The sequence below is a fragment of the Mustelus asterias genome, chromosome 9, assembly GCF_964213995.1.
Source record: "Mustelus asterias chromosome 9, sMusAst1.hap1.1, whole genome shotgun sequence".
NCBI lineage: Eukaryota > Metazoa > Chordata > Chondrichthyes > Carcharhiniformes > Triakidae > Mustelus > Mustelus asterias.
The window spans coordinates 2,535,526-2,552,955 of record NC_135809.1 but is presented as its reverse complement, the minus strand read 5'-3'; the positions used below and the strand labels follow the sequence as shown (position 1 = coordinate 2,552,955).

The 17,430-nt window shown below is 44.4% G+C and overlaps 1 protein-coding gene across 1 annotated transcript in view; it reads right to left on the bottom strand.

The window, feature by feature from the left end:
- Nucleotides 1-17,430, bottom strand: part of LOC144498427 (synaptotagmin-A) — a 461,824-nt gene that overhangs the window by 56,805 nt on the left and 387,589 nt on the right. The window contains exon 3 of the mRNA XM_078219520.1: nt 12,665-12,867. Within this exon, the coding sequence (XP_078075646.1) occupies nt 12,665-12,836 (172 nt within the window). The 5' untranslated portion in view covers nt 12,837-12,867. The remainder of the gene's footprint in view (nt 1-12,664; nt 12,868-17,430) is intronic.

The following is a 17,430-nucleotide window of genomic DNA, read 5'->3' as shown; positions in this document are numbered from 1 at the left end:
ATGACAGCATACATATGTATGAGACAATTGCGTTAATACTTGGCTATAAGTGTGTTAAACAATGCAGCTTAGGCTCTGACTCCCTTTATTAAAGATTCCACTGTCAGGATGATCAGGTGTTGAAGAGGTTGCTATCTTGACCTATTACTGACTGCGATATCATGTATCTTTTTGACACGAGCTGTATGACTCGACCCTACTTGAATATGTTTTATTAATTTACAGGATGTGGGCATCACTGGATGGGCCAGAATTTATCGTTCATCATTAATTGCCATGAGATGGTGGTGGTGAGTTGCCTTCTTGAACCGCGGCAGTCCGTGTGACACACACACACACGCACAAAGTGCTGTGAGGGAGGAAGTTCCAGGATTCTGACCCAGTGACTGTGGATGAACACGGCTGGAATGCTCAAAAGAAAATACCAGGCCCAAATGCATTTCTGATTCTTTCTGTTAGTCTCATCTTCTTTTCCCTTGTGAGAAAAGCTAGTTTCATTCCTGAAATATTGTGCAGGTAAATTCAGCCCATTTGTCTGGATTTTTGAGTCATTATGTGACAATACAATTTTACTTAAGCTCTCTGCTGACACATAATTTTACTTGTAGCGTTTTGAAATATTGGGAATGTGTAAGGTTCTTGAACATGAATTGGAAAAATTGAGTAGTTGATTTTCAAACAGATGTCTGTAAAAAATAGAAATAAAGTCCTTCACTTGTACAACAATTTTCACAAAGTCTGGATGTCTGAAAGCTCCATGCAGCCAATGAAATACTTTTGAAGTCTAGTCACTCTTGTTAGGAAACACGGCAGCCAATTTGCACACAGCAAGATCCCACAGTAAATAGAACATAGAACAGTACAGCACAGAACAGGCCCTTCGGCCCACGATGTTGTGCCAAGCTTTATCTGAAACCAAGATCAAGCTATCCCACTCCCTATCATCCTGGTGTGCTCCATGTGCCTATCCAATAACCGCTTAAATGTTCCTAAAGTGTCTGACTCCACTATCACTGCAGGCAGTCCATTCCACACCCCAACCACTCTCTGCGTAAAGAACCTATCTCTGATATCCTTCCTATATCTCCCACCATGAACCCTATAGTTATGCCCCCTTGTAATAGCTCCATCCACCCGAGGAAATAGTCTTTGAACGTTCACTCTATCTATCCCCTTCATCATTTTATAAACCTCTATTAAGTCTCCCCTCAGCCTCCTCCGCTCCAGAGAGAACAGCTCGAGCTCCCTCAACCTTTCCTCATAAGACCTACCCTCCAAACCAGGCAGCATCCTGGTAAATCTCCTCTGCACTCTTTCCAGCGCTTCCACATCCGAATAATCAGATAATAACCAGATCACCTGACTTTCCACGTATTCACTGAGGGACAATTATCGGTCAGGATATTAGGAGGACGACCTGGCTGGTCCTTGAATAATGTCAGGGATATTTCACACCCAGCTGTGAGGGCAAAACTATTTGGCGTCTCACCTGAAAGGCAGCAGCCCCGGCAATGCAGCACTCCCTCAGTGATCTCAGAGATACCTGCACCCCTCCAATCCTGCTGTCATTGTCCACATGGTTCCAATAGCTCCACCATTAGGAGCCGTGTCTTTAGCTGGATGCCAAGTTCTGGAATTCCCTCCCAAAATCTCTCGGATTCTCTTTCCTGCCTTAAGGCATTAGTTAAAATTTACCACTTTAACCAAGCCTTTGTTCTCCTGCTCTAGTATCTCCTTATGTGGCTCAATGTCAAATTTTGATTGCTGACACTCTCTATGAAGTGCTTTGGGAAATTTTATTACATTAACAAATCTGTAGAAATGCAAGGTAATGTTGCTGTGGTAATAGATCCTTGTGTAATGGCAGGCAAGCTGTTCCAGTGCTGTGTTCATATATCTGATCTCTGGATGGAAGCGATGCACACATAAGATGGGCAATGACTTTAGAATCATAGAAACCCTACAGTGCAGAAAGAGGCCATTTGGCCCATCGAGTCTGCACCGACCACAATCCCACCCAGGCCCTACCCCCACATATTTACCCGCTAATCCCTCTAACCTACGCATCTCAGGACTCGAAGGGGCAATTTTTTAGCATGGCCAATCAACCTAACCCGCACACCTTTGGACTGTGGGAGGAAACCGGAGCACCCGGCGGAAACCCACGCAGACACGGGGAGAATGTGCAAACTCCACACAGACAGTGACCCGAGCCGGGAATCGAACCCAGGTCCCTGGAGCTATGAAGCAGCAGTGCTAACCACTGTGCTACTGTGCCGCCCACAAGGCTGCACTGAGTTGTGTAATGTGGGAAGCTTGCCAATTCCTCCTTCAATTACTTTAATGCCCAAAATCGGACTGTCCATTTTAAGTAGACTTGAGTTGACTGAAGTACATTTTAAAAGCCTCTCCAAATGCAAAGTAGTTATTAGAGAGGCTTTTAAGTGCACCATCGCTTCAAAATATTCAGCCCAGAGACAGAAAGCATTGTGTGACTGGGGTTCACATGGTTTAAGGCACAAAGCTGCAATGGAAACACATCAGTTAAAGCTTAAATCTCCATTCTGTCATCTATTAAGAGTGGTGGGAAGATGGGAGTGAATCTTAAATGGTCGTATCAAAAGTGAAATGCAAAGCTCAATCTCCCAAGATTGTGTCTTTACTGTTCGAATTTCAAAATGGAGAAAGGTGACGGAGGTTGAGAGTGGGATTGTGATCCAGGGATGTACCTCTGTTAGCCTCTGTTCCAGCTTGCCCAGTGCAGCGGAACCAGAGAGGAGAGGCTGTGCTTGATGTGGGGGTAAATCCAGAACCACTCTGCAGGAACAAGTGAATGGCCAATCAGTAGAACAGGTTCTCAAAGAGATGATGGAAGCAGTTAATATTCATAGAATCATAAAATCCCTGTAGTGCAGAAGGAGGCCATTTGGCCCATCGAGTCAGCACCGACTCCCCGATACCCAGGCCCGATCCCCATACCCCCACGTATTTACCCCACTAATCCCCCTAACCTACACATCTTTGGATACGAAGGGACAATTTAGCATGGCCGATCCATCTAATCTGCACATCTTTGGAGTGTGGGATGAAACCGGAGCATCCGGAGGAAACCCATGCAGACACAAGGAGAACGTGCAAACTCCACACAGACAGTCACTCAAGGCCGGAATCGAACCCGGGTCCCTGGCGCTGTGAGGCAGCAGTGCTAACCACTGTGCCACCGTGCTTTACAAATGAGATAGATTTCTTCCAGGAAAGACTATTTCCTCGGGTGGATGGAGCTATTACAAGGGGGCATAACTATAGGGTTCATGGTGGGAGATATAGGAAGGATATCAGAGGTAGGTTCTTCACGCAGAGAGTGGTTGGGGTGTGGAATGGACTGCCTGCAGTGATAGTGGAGTCAGACACTTTAGGAACATTTAAGCGGTTATTGGATAGGCACATGGAGCACACCAGGATGATAGGGAGTGGGATAGCTTGATCTTGGTTTCAGATGAAGGTCGGCACAACATCGTGGGCCGAAGGGCCTGTTCTGTGCTGTACTGTTCTATGTTCTATGAAAGAATTTGGAATCACAGAATGTCACAGCACAAAAAGAGACCTTTCACTGTATTGTACCTGTGTCAGCTCTTACTCAGTTTGCCCTGTTCCCCCTGCTCTTTCCTCATAACCTGCAATCTTTTCTCCCTCAAGAATTCATCCAATCCCCTTTGTAAAGTCACTGCTAAATCTGATTCCATCGCTGTTTCAGTCAGCGCTTTCCAGCTCATTGCCGTTTAAAAATGTCTAATGTTTCGGGATACTATCCATGAGTAATTTGAGATGCAGCAGGTTTGATATTGTTCTACCATTGATGAGTCTGCCGGGGGCCAGAAGAAGTATAATGGAGCATAAATGACCTGCCACACTCCCTCCGTTACAACAATGACTACACTTTAACATCACTTCATTGGCTGCAAAGTGCTTTGGAACATTCTAAGGTCATTTCATCTGTTAAATAAATATAAGTCTTTGTTTGTTGAGGCAGTTTAGACTTTAACACCCAATTTATGGTACACTATAACATTGTTAATCCCCTCAGGTTGTCTGGGAGTCTGTCAAAATTAAAGATTAATCTCCTGGACACAGCTGCCAGCAAACTGGAGAGAAAATCGTGCGTTCGTTTTCTTGAGTGAGACTCAGACACAAGGGGGCATGGCAGATTCTATCAATACCAGTTCTTGGTTGACCTGCCAACAGAACAGGAAGATACCATTATCATGGTCGTTATTATGGTCATCATTATGGTTGTTATCTGCTCATCATTATCCCCCTGTCCCCGAGCTCACCAATTCCAGGAAGGACAAAAGTTTTTAAAACATAAGAACTAGGAACAGGGGTAGGTCATCTGGCCCCTCGAGCCTGCTCCGCCATTCAATAAGATCATGGCTGATCTTTTCATGGACGCAGCTCCACTTACCCGCCCGCTCACCATAACCCTCAATTCCTTTACTGTTCAAAAATGTATCTATCCTTGCCTTAAAAACATTCAGTGAGGTAGTCTCAACTGCTTCACTGGGCAGGGAATTCCACAGATTCACAACCCTTTGTGTGAAGAAGTTCCTCCTCAACTCAGTCCTAAATCTGCTCCCTCTTATTTTGAGGCTATGCCCCCTAGTTCTAGTTTCACCCACAACTTCCCTGCTTTTACCTTATCTATTCCCTTCATAATTTTCTATGTTTCCATAAGATCCCCCCTCATTTAGTTGGAATGTCCCTGCAACTTTAGGTTAAGAATCCTTTGTCTTGTAATTACCAAAATGTCCTATGTCCGATGTGATGATGTCTTCATTTTTTACCTTTCCAATAACATTCATTCCAAATCGGTCTAACACCGGGAGAAATATATTCCATGCCTTATACCTGTGTAGTGTGAACTGCAGTAACTACATTGAAGGCAAATGCTGCCGGCTGGAATTGGTTTAATCAAACATTTATTCGGAAAGAATTTCATGATAAATGGAGGTTTTTGTTCTGATACTTCATGTGAAACTGTTACGACAAGTACAGAAACATCCACCTCCATTATAGAATCATTGAATAAGATCATAGAATCCCTACAGTGCAGAAGGAGGCCATTCAACCCAATGAGTCTGCACCAACTACAATCCCACTCAGACCCTATCCCCACAACTCCACACATTTACCCCGCTAATCCCTCCAACCTACACATCCCAGGACACACTAAGGGGCAATTTAGCATGGCCAATCCACTTAACCCGCCCATCTTTAGACTGCGGGAGGAAACCGGAGCACCCGGAGGAAACCCGCGCAGACATGAGAGAACGTGTAAACTCCACACAGTCAGTCACCCGAGCCGGGAATTGAATCCGTGTCCCCAGCGCTGTGAGGCAGCAGTGATAACCACTGTGCCACCGTGCTGCCTACGTATCTTTGATTCTGCAAAGGTTGTAGCCAAAGATTTTGGAAAATGATATCATGAATAGCAGGGGAAGGAACACAAGGGTGGGAGTGGTGTATAGACCCCCAAAATGTGATCCCTCAATTAGTCAGAGCATAAATGGTGAAATATCAAGGACATGTTTGAAGGGAACTGCAATTATCATGGGAGATTTTAATCTGTATATTGATTGGACAGATCAAACTGGCAAGGGTAGTGTCGAAGAAGAATTTGTGGAGCGCATCAGGAATTGTTTTTTAGAGCAGTACACTGTGGCACCTATCCAGGAACGAGCTATTTCAGATTTAGTTTTGTGTAATGAAGAAGGGCTAATAAGGGATCTTGTGGTTAAGGATTTCCTCGGGGGTAGTGACCACAACATGATAGAATTCCAGGTGCAGTTTGAGGGCAAATGCCATAGGTCCATAACCGGTTCCTTCAACTTAAATAAGGGCAATTATAATGGTATGAGGGAGGAATTGTCTAAGGTGAACTGGATAAACAAGCTAAGATACAGGTCAATGGATGAGCAGTGGCAGATATTCAAACAGCTGGTCCCAAATACTCCATACGGCATCTCCACATCATCCCAAATACTCAGCAGGAGTTCATCGCAATCAAAAAGAGGGATGACACGAGGAAGAGGCAAAATCCACGGTTAGCACAGGAGGTCAAGGATAACGTTAAATTGAAAAGCAGAAATTACAACGTGGCAAGGGAGAGTGGTAGACCAGAGACTGGAATAGTTTTAGGATAAGCAGAAAAAAGACCAAAAAGCTCATGAGAAGGAAGAAAATGAATTTTGAGAGAAAACTTGTACGCAGCATGAAAACAAACAGTAAGGGCAGGATTTTCTGGCCATGCTTGCCCTAAGGCCTGAAATTCCCACCTGAGGTTAACGGACCTTTGCATGATCCATGTCCTGCCCACTACAATTCCCGTGGCGGATAGGAAAATTCCGCCCTAAGAGTTTCTATGGATATAAATAGGAAGCAGGGAGCAAAGGCAAATGTGGAAGCTCTACTGAACGAGGCGGGTGAATTGATAACAGCAAACAAAGAAATGGCGGATATGCTAAATACAATTTTTGCATCAGTCTTCACTGTGCCAGCCATTGTAAATATCCCTGAGATATCAAATAGGCTGACTTTAAATAACATGGTAGAACTTACAAAAATCCCAAACACAAGGGATAGAGTATTATTGAAACTCAAGGGGCTGAAAGCAGACACGTCACCAGGATCCAATGAACTGCACACTAGGCTTTTCATGGAAATGGCTGCAATGGTATTGGACCCATTGGTTGAAATTTTTTGTGACTCGCTAAATTCCAGGAAGATACCAGAAGATGGGAAAACAACAATTTGCTCAAATTCTTTGAGGATGTAACATGGAGAGTAGATAGAGGGGAACCTGTAGATGTAGTGTATCTAAATTTTCAAAAGGCATTTGACAAGGTGCCACATAAGAGGCTGCGGCATAAAGTAAAAGCCCAAGGAATTGGAGCAAGTGTGGTTAGCAAAGATTGAAAACTGACTGTCAGGTAGAAAACAGAGAGTTGGAATAAATGGCTCCTTTTCAGAGTGGAAAGATGTGCCTAGTGGAATACTATCAGTTCCTGGCCCGGAATTGTTCACTATTTACATTAATCGCCTGGAGGAAGGAACAGAAAGAAAGGTTTCCAAATTTGCCGATGATACGAAGCTAGGTGGAGGGGCAGGTTGTGATGGGGATATTGTGATTCTGCAGTGGGATAGAGATAGATTGGGTGACTGGGCGAAAACCTGGCAAATGGAGTTTAATGTGGGGAATTGTGAGGTCATTCACTTTGGTCAGAGGAATCAAAAAACAGATTATTATCCAAATGGAGAGAGACTGCAGGTGAGTGAAGTGTAGAGGGATCTAGGTGTTCTAGTGCATGAATCACACAACTCCAGCAGGCAAGTCCAACAAGTAAAGAATCATAGAATCCTAGAAACCCTACAGTGCAGAAAGAGGCCATTCGGCCCATCAAGTCTGCACAGACCACAATCCCACCCAGGCCCTATCCCCGTATCCCTACATATTTACCCGCTAATATCTCTAAGCTACACATCTCAGGACACTAAGGGGCAATTTAGCATGGCCAATCAACCTAACCCGCACATCTTTGGACTGTGGGAGGAAACCGGAGCACCCGGAGGAAACACACGCAGACACAGGGAGAATGTGCAAACTCCACACAGACAGTGACCCAAGCCGGGAATCGAACCCGAGTCCCTGGAGCTGTGAAGCAGCAGTGCTAACCATTGTGCTACCATGCCGCCCCACCACTGTGCTACTGTGTAAAGTAAAGAAAAGTAAAGAAGGAAACACCATTTTGGCCTTTATTGTAAAAGGGACCTATGGATTACTCCCAGCAGGGACATCTTTCCTTTGCTATTCCTTATTTCTACACAGACTGATTCTATATCTTGATCCCCAGTGCTTATATCATTTCTCACTATCCCACTGATCACTTCCTTCACTAACAAAGCTATACCACCTCCTTTCCCTTTCTGTCCATCCTTCTGAAACACTGAGTATCTTTGGATATTCAATTCCCAAACCTGGTTTCCCTGCAATCACAAGTCAGGAATTGCCACCAAATCATTCCCACTTGCGCTGTTAACTCACTAATTTTATTCTGAATGCTTCATGTATTCAGATACAAAGCCTTTAAGTTTGTTCCATTATCAAATTTCGCTACTCTTGCACGATTCCTTGGTGTAACATGATGTCCACACGCTCTGTCCCTTCCTTTTATTTTCTGGTAACAATCAGGCTCATCACTAACCTGCACTCCTACCTTCTCCTTTGATGGTTTTAAATTTCCATGTGGTTGAACCCTCCCACCCCCCCCCCCACCCCCGCCTCCCCCCCACCCCCCCCCCCCCCCCCCCAGCCCCCAACAACGCACACACATTATTTAGTTTAAAGCCCTATCTACAGCCCCAGATATGCGATTCACCAGGACTCAGGTCCCAGCACGATTTGGGTGGAAACTGTCCCAACAGCTCCCTCTTTCCCCAGTACTGGTGCCAATGTCCCATGAATCTGAACCCATCTTCCCACAGCAATTTTTGAGCCATGCATTTACCTCTTTAATCTGTCTCTAACAGCACTGTGAGTGTTCCTACACCCCTCAGGGACTGCAGCAGTTTGGGAAGGCAGCTCACCACCGACCTTTTCAAGGGGCAGTTAGGGATGGGCAATAAATCCTGGCCTTGTCAGTAATGCTCAACTTCAATGAAAGAATTTTAAAAAGCCTTCACTTTCTTCAAGAATTCTACTAGGTCAGGTCAAAGAATACAGAGCTCCTCAAAATACAACAATGAACGAGATGAATTTTTAATGACACTCTGACAGGCTGGTAAAGTTGGGCGGGGAGCTTATTAATTCAATTTAAATACATGCAAATTCAATTTAAATGCATGCAAATGCATTTAAGTTGATGTTGCGCCCATTTTGGGCGCAGTTCGGATCGTGACCATTTTCGGGCCTTGGTAAAGTGGGCATCTGTGCGGACGTGGGCGCAGATCGCGTTAATGGCCTCACATCCGACTTTACCAAGTTTTCGCACCCCAATGGTAAAATCGGGCCCTATTAGTCATGTTCCTCTCCACAAACCTGCCAAATCAAGTTCATCTATCACCTCTGTGCTCTCTCGCTAACACTGGCACCCAGACTGGCAAGACCTCCATTTTTAAATTCTCAGCATTGTTCCAATAATCCTCTGCGGCCTTGCCTGTTCCCTATCTCCGTAATCTCCTGGAGCCCTACAATCTCTGTGCTCTAATTCTGTTTGTGCATCTCCGTTCCAATCTCTCTGCCACTTGTGGCCATGTCTTCAGCTGTCTGGGGACTGAGCTAAAGGATTTCATACATCCCACAGAAAAAACCTCTGTCCTGTGTTTGGGGGAGGTGGGGTGGTGGGTGGTGGTGGGGGGTGGGGTGGGTTGGGGGGGGAGGGTTAAAATTAGACCGAGGCCATTCAGGGATGATGTGAGGAAGCAGAGTTGTGGAAATCTGGAGAGCTCTTCCTCAAAGAGCTGTTGAATTTGGGGATTAATTGAAACTTTTGACCATGGGGTTGATGGATCTTTGTCAGGTAACAATGTCATTGTGTTCAGATTCTGAGCGCTGAGAAGAAAGACTTATAGCGAACAATGGATTATTCACTAGTTTAGCAGCTATTCCATGCTGTACTTTGCCTGCACTCCCACGAATAACTCTTCTGCTCCTGCCATGTGACCTCTTTTGTAGACACATGTTATAAGAACATAAGAACTAGGAGCAGGAGTAGGCCATCTGGCCCCTCGAGCCTGCTCCGCCATTCAATAAGATCATAGCTGATCTTTTCGTGGACTCAGCTCCTCTTACCCGCCCGCTCACCATAACCCTTAATTCCTTTACTGTTCCAACCTGATCACATGGCCCTCAGGGAGCACCCCCTTAAAGGGGCCACGCTGCCACAGACTACGAGTGGGATAATGAATCAAAATGGATAAATGGATATAGATTAGACATGATTAATTGAATGGCAGAACAGGCTTGAGGGGCTGAATGGCCTCCTCTTGTTCCTACGCTTCTGCTCTAGTCTCACCGCATAACTAAAGACGGAATATTGTTGAAGATTGTTGAACAGATTGGCCAGTCTGGTTAAGCAAGGCTGATTTCAATCCTCAAAATACAACAATGAACGAGATGAATTTTTAATGACACTCTGACAGCTCACATGATTACTTTGTTTTCTTTCTCTGCTTTATTTTTCCAGAATCTCCTCCCCAAACCTCTCCAATCCTCAAGTGATTACATAAAAGCCCAGGTGAGAACAGATTTCTGTAATAAAAGTAATTTTAACTGACTTGTTAGAATAATGCAGCTCCTTGCGATTGTCACAGCCTTCAAAACAAAAGATGAATGTTTGGCTGAGAGCAGCGTAGCTTGTTGCTGATCTCTGGGGAAACTTTTCAAACTCTTTGTGCTGTTAGAGGGGCTAAAATGCGCGGTACTGAATCCTCCTGCAGTGTGTACAAACTAGAGGCTATTGGAGCAAACTCATTTGCCCCAACCTACATTTCACTCAGGAATGAGGTGATTCAATGATTGAGCTCCACTTTCTGACATTGTACAGTAAAAGAATCGTAAGAATGAGGAAGAGGAGGAGGCCATTCAGCCCCTCAAGCCTGTTCTGCCATTCAGTACGATCATGACGGATCTAATCTCAGCCTCAACTCCACTTTCCTGCCCATTCACCATAACCCTTCAAACCCATTACTCATTAAAAATGTCCATCTCTTCCTTAAATTTACTCAAAGTCCTGGCATCCACCAGACTCTGGGGTAGTGAATTCCACAGACTCACTACCCTCTGGGGGAAGTAATTTCCCCTCATCTCTGTTTCAAATCTGCCACCCCTTATCCTAAAACTCTGACCTCTTGTTCCAGATTGCCCCACAAGAGGAAACATCCTCCCCACGTCTACTTTGTCAATTGTCCTAATCATCTTGTACACCTCAATCAGACCTCCTCTCATTCTTCTAAACTCCAGGGAGTATCGGCCTAACCTGCTCAATCTCTCTTCATAAGACAAACCTCTCATCCAGATTCAGAATATTCCCAGAGGAGATGTCAGGGGTAAGTTTTTCACTCAGAGGGTGGTGGGTGAGTGGAATCGGCTGACGTCGGTGGTGGTGGAGGCAAACTCGTTGGGGTCTTTTAAGAGACTTCTGGATGAGTACATGGGATTTAATGGGATTGAGGGCTATAGATAGGCCTAGAGGTGGGGATGTGATCGGCGCAACTTGTGGGCCGAAGGGCCTGTTTGTGCTGTGGCTTTCTATGTTCTATGTTCTATCTCTTTGACCTCCCTTTAAAAGGTTGTTTGTACTAAACACCAGCAAATCAATGGCCAAGTAAATAAAACGTTGCATCTTCCAAGTTAAAGAACAGCATTAACATTCTGATTTATTTCCAGAGCCTCAGGTAGTATTTGACTGTTGCCATGGTGCTTTGATGAGATATGGCCTTTGGTCTATAACTTAATAAAACTTGCTGCTTCTGAAACTCTGCAAAAAGTCGTGTGGTTAATGCCAAGTTTTTACCCACTCACCTAACCTGTCTATATCCCTCGGTAGACTCGGTATCATCCTCACCACTTGCCTTCCCACCTATTTTTGTGTCATCTGCAAAATTGGCAATAGTACATTTACTCCCCTCGTCCAAGTCATCAATATCTATAGTAAATAATTGTGGCCCCAGCACCGATCCCTGTGACACTCCACTAGTTACAGGTTGCTATCCTGAAAATGTTTCTCTCTTTCCAACTCTCTGTCTTCTATCAGTTGTCACCTGTAGACTCACCTGAAGAAGGAGCTTAAGGCTCTGAAAGCTTGTGGCTTTTGCTACCAAATAAACCTGTTGGACTTTAACCTGGTGTTGTTAAACTTCTTACTTATTCTATCAGTTGGCCAGTTCTCTATCCATGCCATTTACTATCCTCAAGCCTGTTCGCCATTCATTGAGATCAAGGCTGATGGGGCACAACTCCACTTAAACACTTTGATTCCCTAATTTTTAATACCTTATGCAACAAAAATCTATCAGTCTTAGCTTTGAAATCTTCAGTTGAGAATCAGAGGTTGTGGCCAACAGACTAGCTGAACTGATTGGCTGCAATGTTCCTACAGTTTTAGATTAATTGTTTCAGGGTGATTAATCTATTTTAACCTCAGTCACAGTATTCCCATCACACAATATTCCTGCAACCATTTACTACGTGAAGGATTGTGAATTATATAAACACGGAACAGAAGGAGGCCATTCACTCCTTCTTACCTGGCTCTTTGAAAGATCTCTCCAATTAGTTCCACCCCACCCCTCCCCACTCTTTCCCCATAGCCCTGCAGATCTTTTTCCTTCAAGTGTGTACCAATTCCGTTTTGTATCTGCTTTCCATTGAGGTAAATAATTTACCTTTTTATTTTTTCTGCCAAAATGTGGCGCAATCCTGATCACAAAACAAAGCAGTGTAATTTTTAAAAATTCTCATCTCTCGATGAAAATTATCCAGCTGCTGTGAAAGGGAATCTCGTAAAGCTGAAATAAACTTTTTGAATATGAAGATTAAAAGTTTCCAGAGGGCTCATGAAGGTGGAAGCTCAGCGATAGAGCAAAGGTGAAGTCAGACTCTCTTACTCACGTGGAATTTTGTTGAGTTCATTCATGAACTTTTCCTTCACCTTAGAAAACCCATCGTCCTTGCCTCCTGCCGGACTGGCAACGGCCTCTGTGGCGTTGCCCACGGGAGCCGGGGTTGCAAGCGTGACAGGCGGCGCTGCCAATGCTTCGTGTCGACCTTCAGTCAGCTTCATCCTGGGCCAAGGCCTGTGCCTGGGCAAAGCTCTGGAGGGGAAGACAGAAGAACGAATTGAGGTGTTTGTTAGAACCTTCGGAGCTAAGGCAGTTTCAAATTGTGCCAGAGGTTTGAAACAAGCCTCTTGTGTTCCTAACAAGTTTTGTTTTTGCTCAGTTGAATAAATAATGCATCACTGACACGTTAATTCATGTTGGTTCATACAATATTGATATTCCAGCATAATGGGGTCTAGATCAACCCAGCAGGTTAAAGTGTTTCACGTATTATTGTCTTGTCTGCGAGGTCCATCTGTCATTGTTAACCCAAAACTCTTGGGTTTCTGTTTATCGTTCTATTAGTATGACTCATTCCCGTCTGAAAGCAACAACTCACATTTATACAGCATTTAAAAAAATTTGTTCATGGAACGTGGGTGTCACTGGCTGTACCTGCCCATTGCCCATCCCTGAGGACATTTAAGAGTTAACCACATTGCTGTGGCACAGTGATTAGCACTGCTGCCTCAGAGTGCTAGGGACCCGGGTTCGATTCCCGGCTTGGGTCACTGTCCGTGTGGCGTCTGTACGTTCTCCTTGTGTCTGCTTGGGTTTCCTCCAGGTTCTCCGGTTTCCTCCCACAGTCCAAAGATGTGTAGGGTAGGTCCACTGGCCGTGCCAAATTCTCCCTCAGTGTACCTGAACAGGTGCCGGAGTGTGGCGACTAGGGGATTTTCACAGTAACTTCATTGCAGTGTGAATGTAAGCTTATTTGTGACACCAATAAATAAACTTTAGAGTCACATGTAGGCCAGACCAGGTAAGGATGACAGATTTACTTCCCTAAAGGACACTAGTGAACCAGATGGGTTTTTCCGACAATCGACAATGGTTTCATGGTCATCAGTAGACTTTTTTTAATGAATTCAAATTTCACCATCTGCCTTGGTGGGATTTGAACCCAAGTCCCCAGAGCATTACACTGGGTCTCTGGATTACTAGTCCAAAGACAATATCACTACATAACCACCTCCCCATAGTGTAGGTTCCGTGTAGAAAAAACATCCAAAGGTGCTTCACAGGAGTGTTATCTGATAAAATCTGACACTGGGCTACATAAGGAGGTTTCTATACTGATGACAGACAGCTTGGCCATAGAGCAAGGTTTCAGAGTGAGGGCGAGGCTACAGGAGGGAACTCCAGAAGTTTATGGGCAAGGCAACTGAAGAGTAAAGCTGTTAATGATGAACGGATGAAAGATGGGGCTGAATAAAAGGTCAGATTTGGAGGAGTGCAGAGAGTAGTCGGACGGGAGGAGGTTAAGGGAGGGGCCAGGCAATGGAAGGGTTTGAAAGCAAGGGTGACAAGTTTCAAATTGACGTGTTGCTGGATAGGGGGCGCTCTCTCTGAGGCAGCACCAGAGTTCTCCCTCCCCCCAACCCTTCAAGGACTGTCCAGCAACCATCTCCATCCATCCACCATCACCACTATCAAAGACTGCCCAGCGATTTCCAACCCTGGCATTTATTGCCCATCCCCTCTTTGGTCTCAACAGCAGTTTGGCGTAACAGAATTATTTGCTGGGTAACGGAAGAACAGTGAACCATGTTGGTGTGGGACTGGAGTCAGATATATAGACCCATTTAGAGTTTTATAGCACATATCAGGCAAGGACATGAGGCTTCCTTCCATACAGAACACTGACGAAGCAGATGGAGTTTCTGGCGCTATCTGGAAGATTCACACTCACTTACCCTGGTAGCAGAGTTGTATTTTTAGATTTATATTGCTGAACGGAATTCAACTTCTCAACATGATTTGGTGGGATTTAAAAACATCTCTGGATTACTCGTGTTGGTCTCTGAATTAAGAGGGTTCAGTAACTCTGTCGATTTTTTTCAATAGTTTTCCCCCCCTCTTTCTGTCCATTTTCATTTGGGTCATAAACACTTTGCTGCCCTCTGTGCGTTACTTAGCATTGATTCCAGAATGGCAAATGGCAGAATTAAGATATCTCGAGTTGAATACAACCAATCGCAGTGAGCAAGTGAGGATGTCTATTAGTTTACCAGATTTAACCTTCAGAGAAATGAAATTTAATATGCTCATTGTTGCAAAAGGCTTGTATCTTACTACAATAATCTAATTATTGGATACGATTAGCTCAATGCCATAAGTGTCTGATATATACTCTGGTGCAGTTAGCCACACATAGGAAGTTCCTAATCTAATATAGACGTCTGTAAAATCACACCTGAAACAGGTATTAGCTCTTCTCCTCATGGAGGGAAGAAACCAAACATCGGATAGGCTACTCCCTGACTAAGACAGATGATTTCTGGAAATCTAGGTTTACTGTTCCCTAACTACCAATATAATGCAGGTCATCACAAAACAGGTAAGTGTTTCAATAGGAACTTACCTGAGTGAGAAGTGGGGAGAAGCAGAGAAGCACGCCCCATTATTGATTACTCTCCTAATTCCCAATCACTCTCCCAATTCACAATCACTTTCCTAATTCCCAACCACTTTCCTAATTCCCAATCACTCTGCGAATTCCCAAGCTCTCCCCAATTCACAATCACTTTCCTAATTCCCAATCACTCTCTGAATTCCCAATCACTCTCCTAATTCCCAATCTCTCCCCTAGTTCCCAATCACTCCCCTAATTCCCAGTCACTCTCCGAATTCCCAATCACTTTCCTAATTCCCAATCACTCTTTCCTATTTCCTAATCACTCTCCCCTAATTCCCAATCACTCTCTGAATTCCCAATCACTCTGCGAATTTCCAATCTCTCCCCTAATTCTCAATCACTCTCTGAATTCCCAATCACTTTCCTAATTCCCAATCACTCTGCGAATTCCCAATCACTCTTCTCTAATTCCCAATCACTCTCCCCTAATTTCTAATCACTTTCTGAATTCCCAATCACTCTCCCCATTCCCAATCACTCCCCTAATTCCCAATCATCTCCCCGCCCCTTATCACTTTCTCCACCCCTTGCCCCCAATCATCCCCCTCACTCTTGATCGCTCCCCCTTCCCTATTTTCTCTTCTTTCCTTCTCGTTGAGGAATTTTAAGCAGATTACAGATGGAGTTGGCGGTGAACATCATTTCCTGATTATTTAGAAGGATGGAGAGTTTGACCCTGCAGTTTTAATTGTCCGTCAATGAGATTTAAACATCTGGATGTCTTTAACTCCACCTCAGGGAGAATTATCTCAGGTTTGAAGGCGACAGGTCAAATCACAATGACAGAGGCATTTCCATGGAAGGGACGTTTTAAAATATTAAAGAGAGCTTGATTAGCTTCAAGTGCTGTTTGATGGAAAAACCAAGGTGACATTTCAGTGGTTTTACAGGTTCTTTGTTTCATTAGTGAGGAATTTAGCAATGACAAAAATTCAATAATATACCGAACATTTTAGTCGCTAGGTATACATGGGGAGGTAGTAAATTGGATAAGACACTGGCTCAATGGAAGAACAGTAAGAAGTCTCACAACACCAGGTTAAAGTCCAACAGGTTTATTTGGTAGCAAAGACCATAAGCTTTCAGAGCAATGCTCCTTCGTCAGATGGAGTGGTCTCTGTTCTCAAACAGGGCACAGACACAGAAATCAAATTACAGAATACTGATTAGAATGCAAATCTCTACAGCCAGCCAGGTCTTAAATGTACAGACAATGTGGGTGGAGGGAGCATTCAACACAGGTTAAAGAGATGTGTATTGTCTCCAGACAGTACAGCTTGTGAAATTGTGCAAGTCCAGGAGGCAAGCTGTGGGGGTTACTGATAATGTGACATAAATCCAACATCCCGGTTTAGACCGTCCTCATGTGTGCGGAACTTGGCTATCAGTTTCTGCTCAGTGACTCTGCGCCAAGGCCATCCCCACACCCCCACTTCTTGCCTTCAAACAAGGCCTTAAAGAGAGCTTGATTAGCTTCAAGTGCTGTTTGATGGAAAAACCAAGGTGACATTTCAGTGGTTTTACAGGTTCTTTGTTTCATTAGTGAGGAATTTAGCAATGACAAAAATTCAATAATATACCGAACATTTCAGTCGCTAGGTATACATGGGGAGGTAGTAAATTGGATAAGACACTGGCTCAATGGAAGAACAGTAAGAAGTCTCACAACACCAGGTTAAAGTCCAACAGACCATAAGCTTTCAGAGCAATGCTCCTTCGTCAGATGGAGTGGTCTCTGTTCTCAAACAGGGCACAGACACAGAAATCAAATTACAGAATACTGATTAGAATGCAAATTCTAATAGGTTAACCCTCATTAGGTTTTTTAAAAAAAACCTCAAACAGACCATTGTCCGCAGCAAACTACCCAGCCTTCAGGAGAACAGTGACCACGACACCACACAACCCTGCCACAGCAACCTCTGCAAGACGTGCCGGATCATCAACACGGATGCCATCATCTCACGTGAGAACACCATCTACCAGGTACACGGTACCTACTCTTGCAACTCGGCCAACGTTGTCTACCTGATACGCTGCAAGAAAGGATGTCCCGAGGCATGGTACATTGGGGAAACCATGCAGACGCTACGACAACGGATGAATGAACACCGCTCGACAATCACCAGGCAAGACTG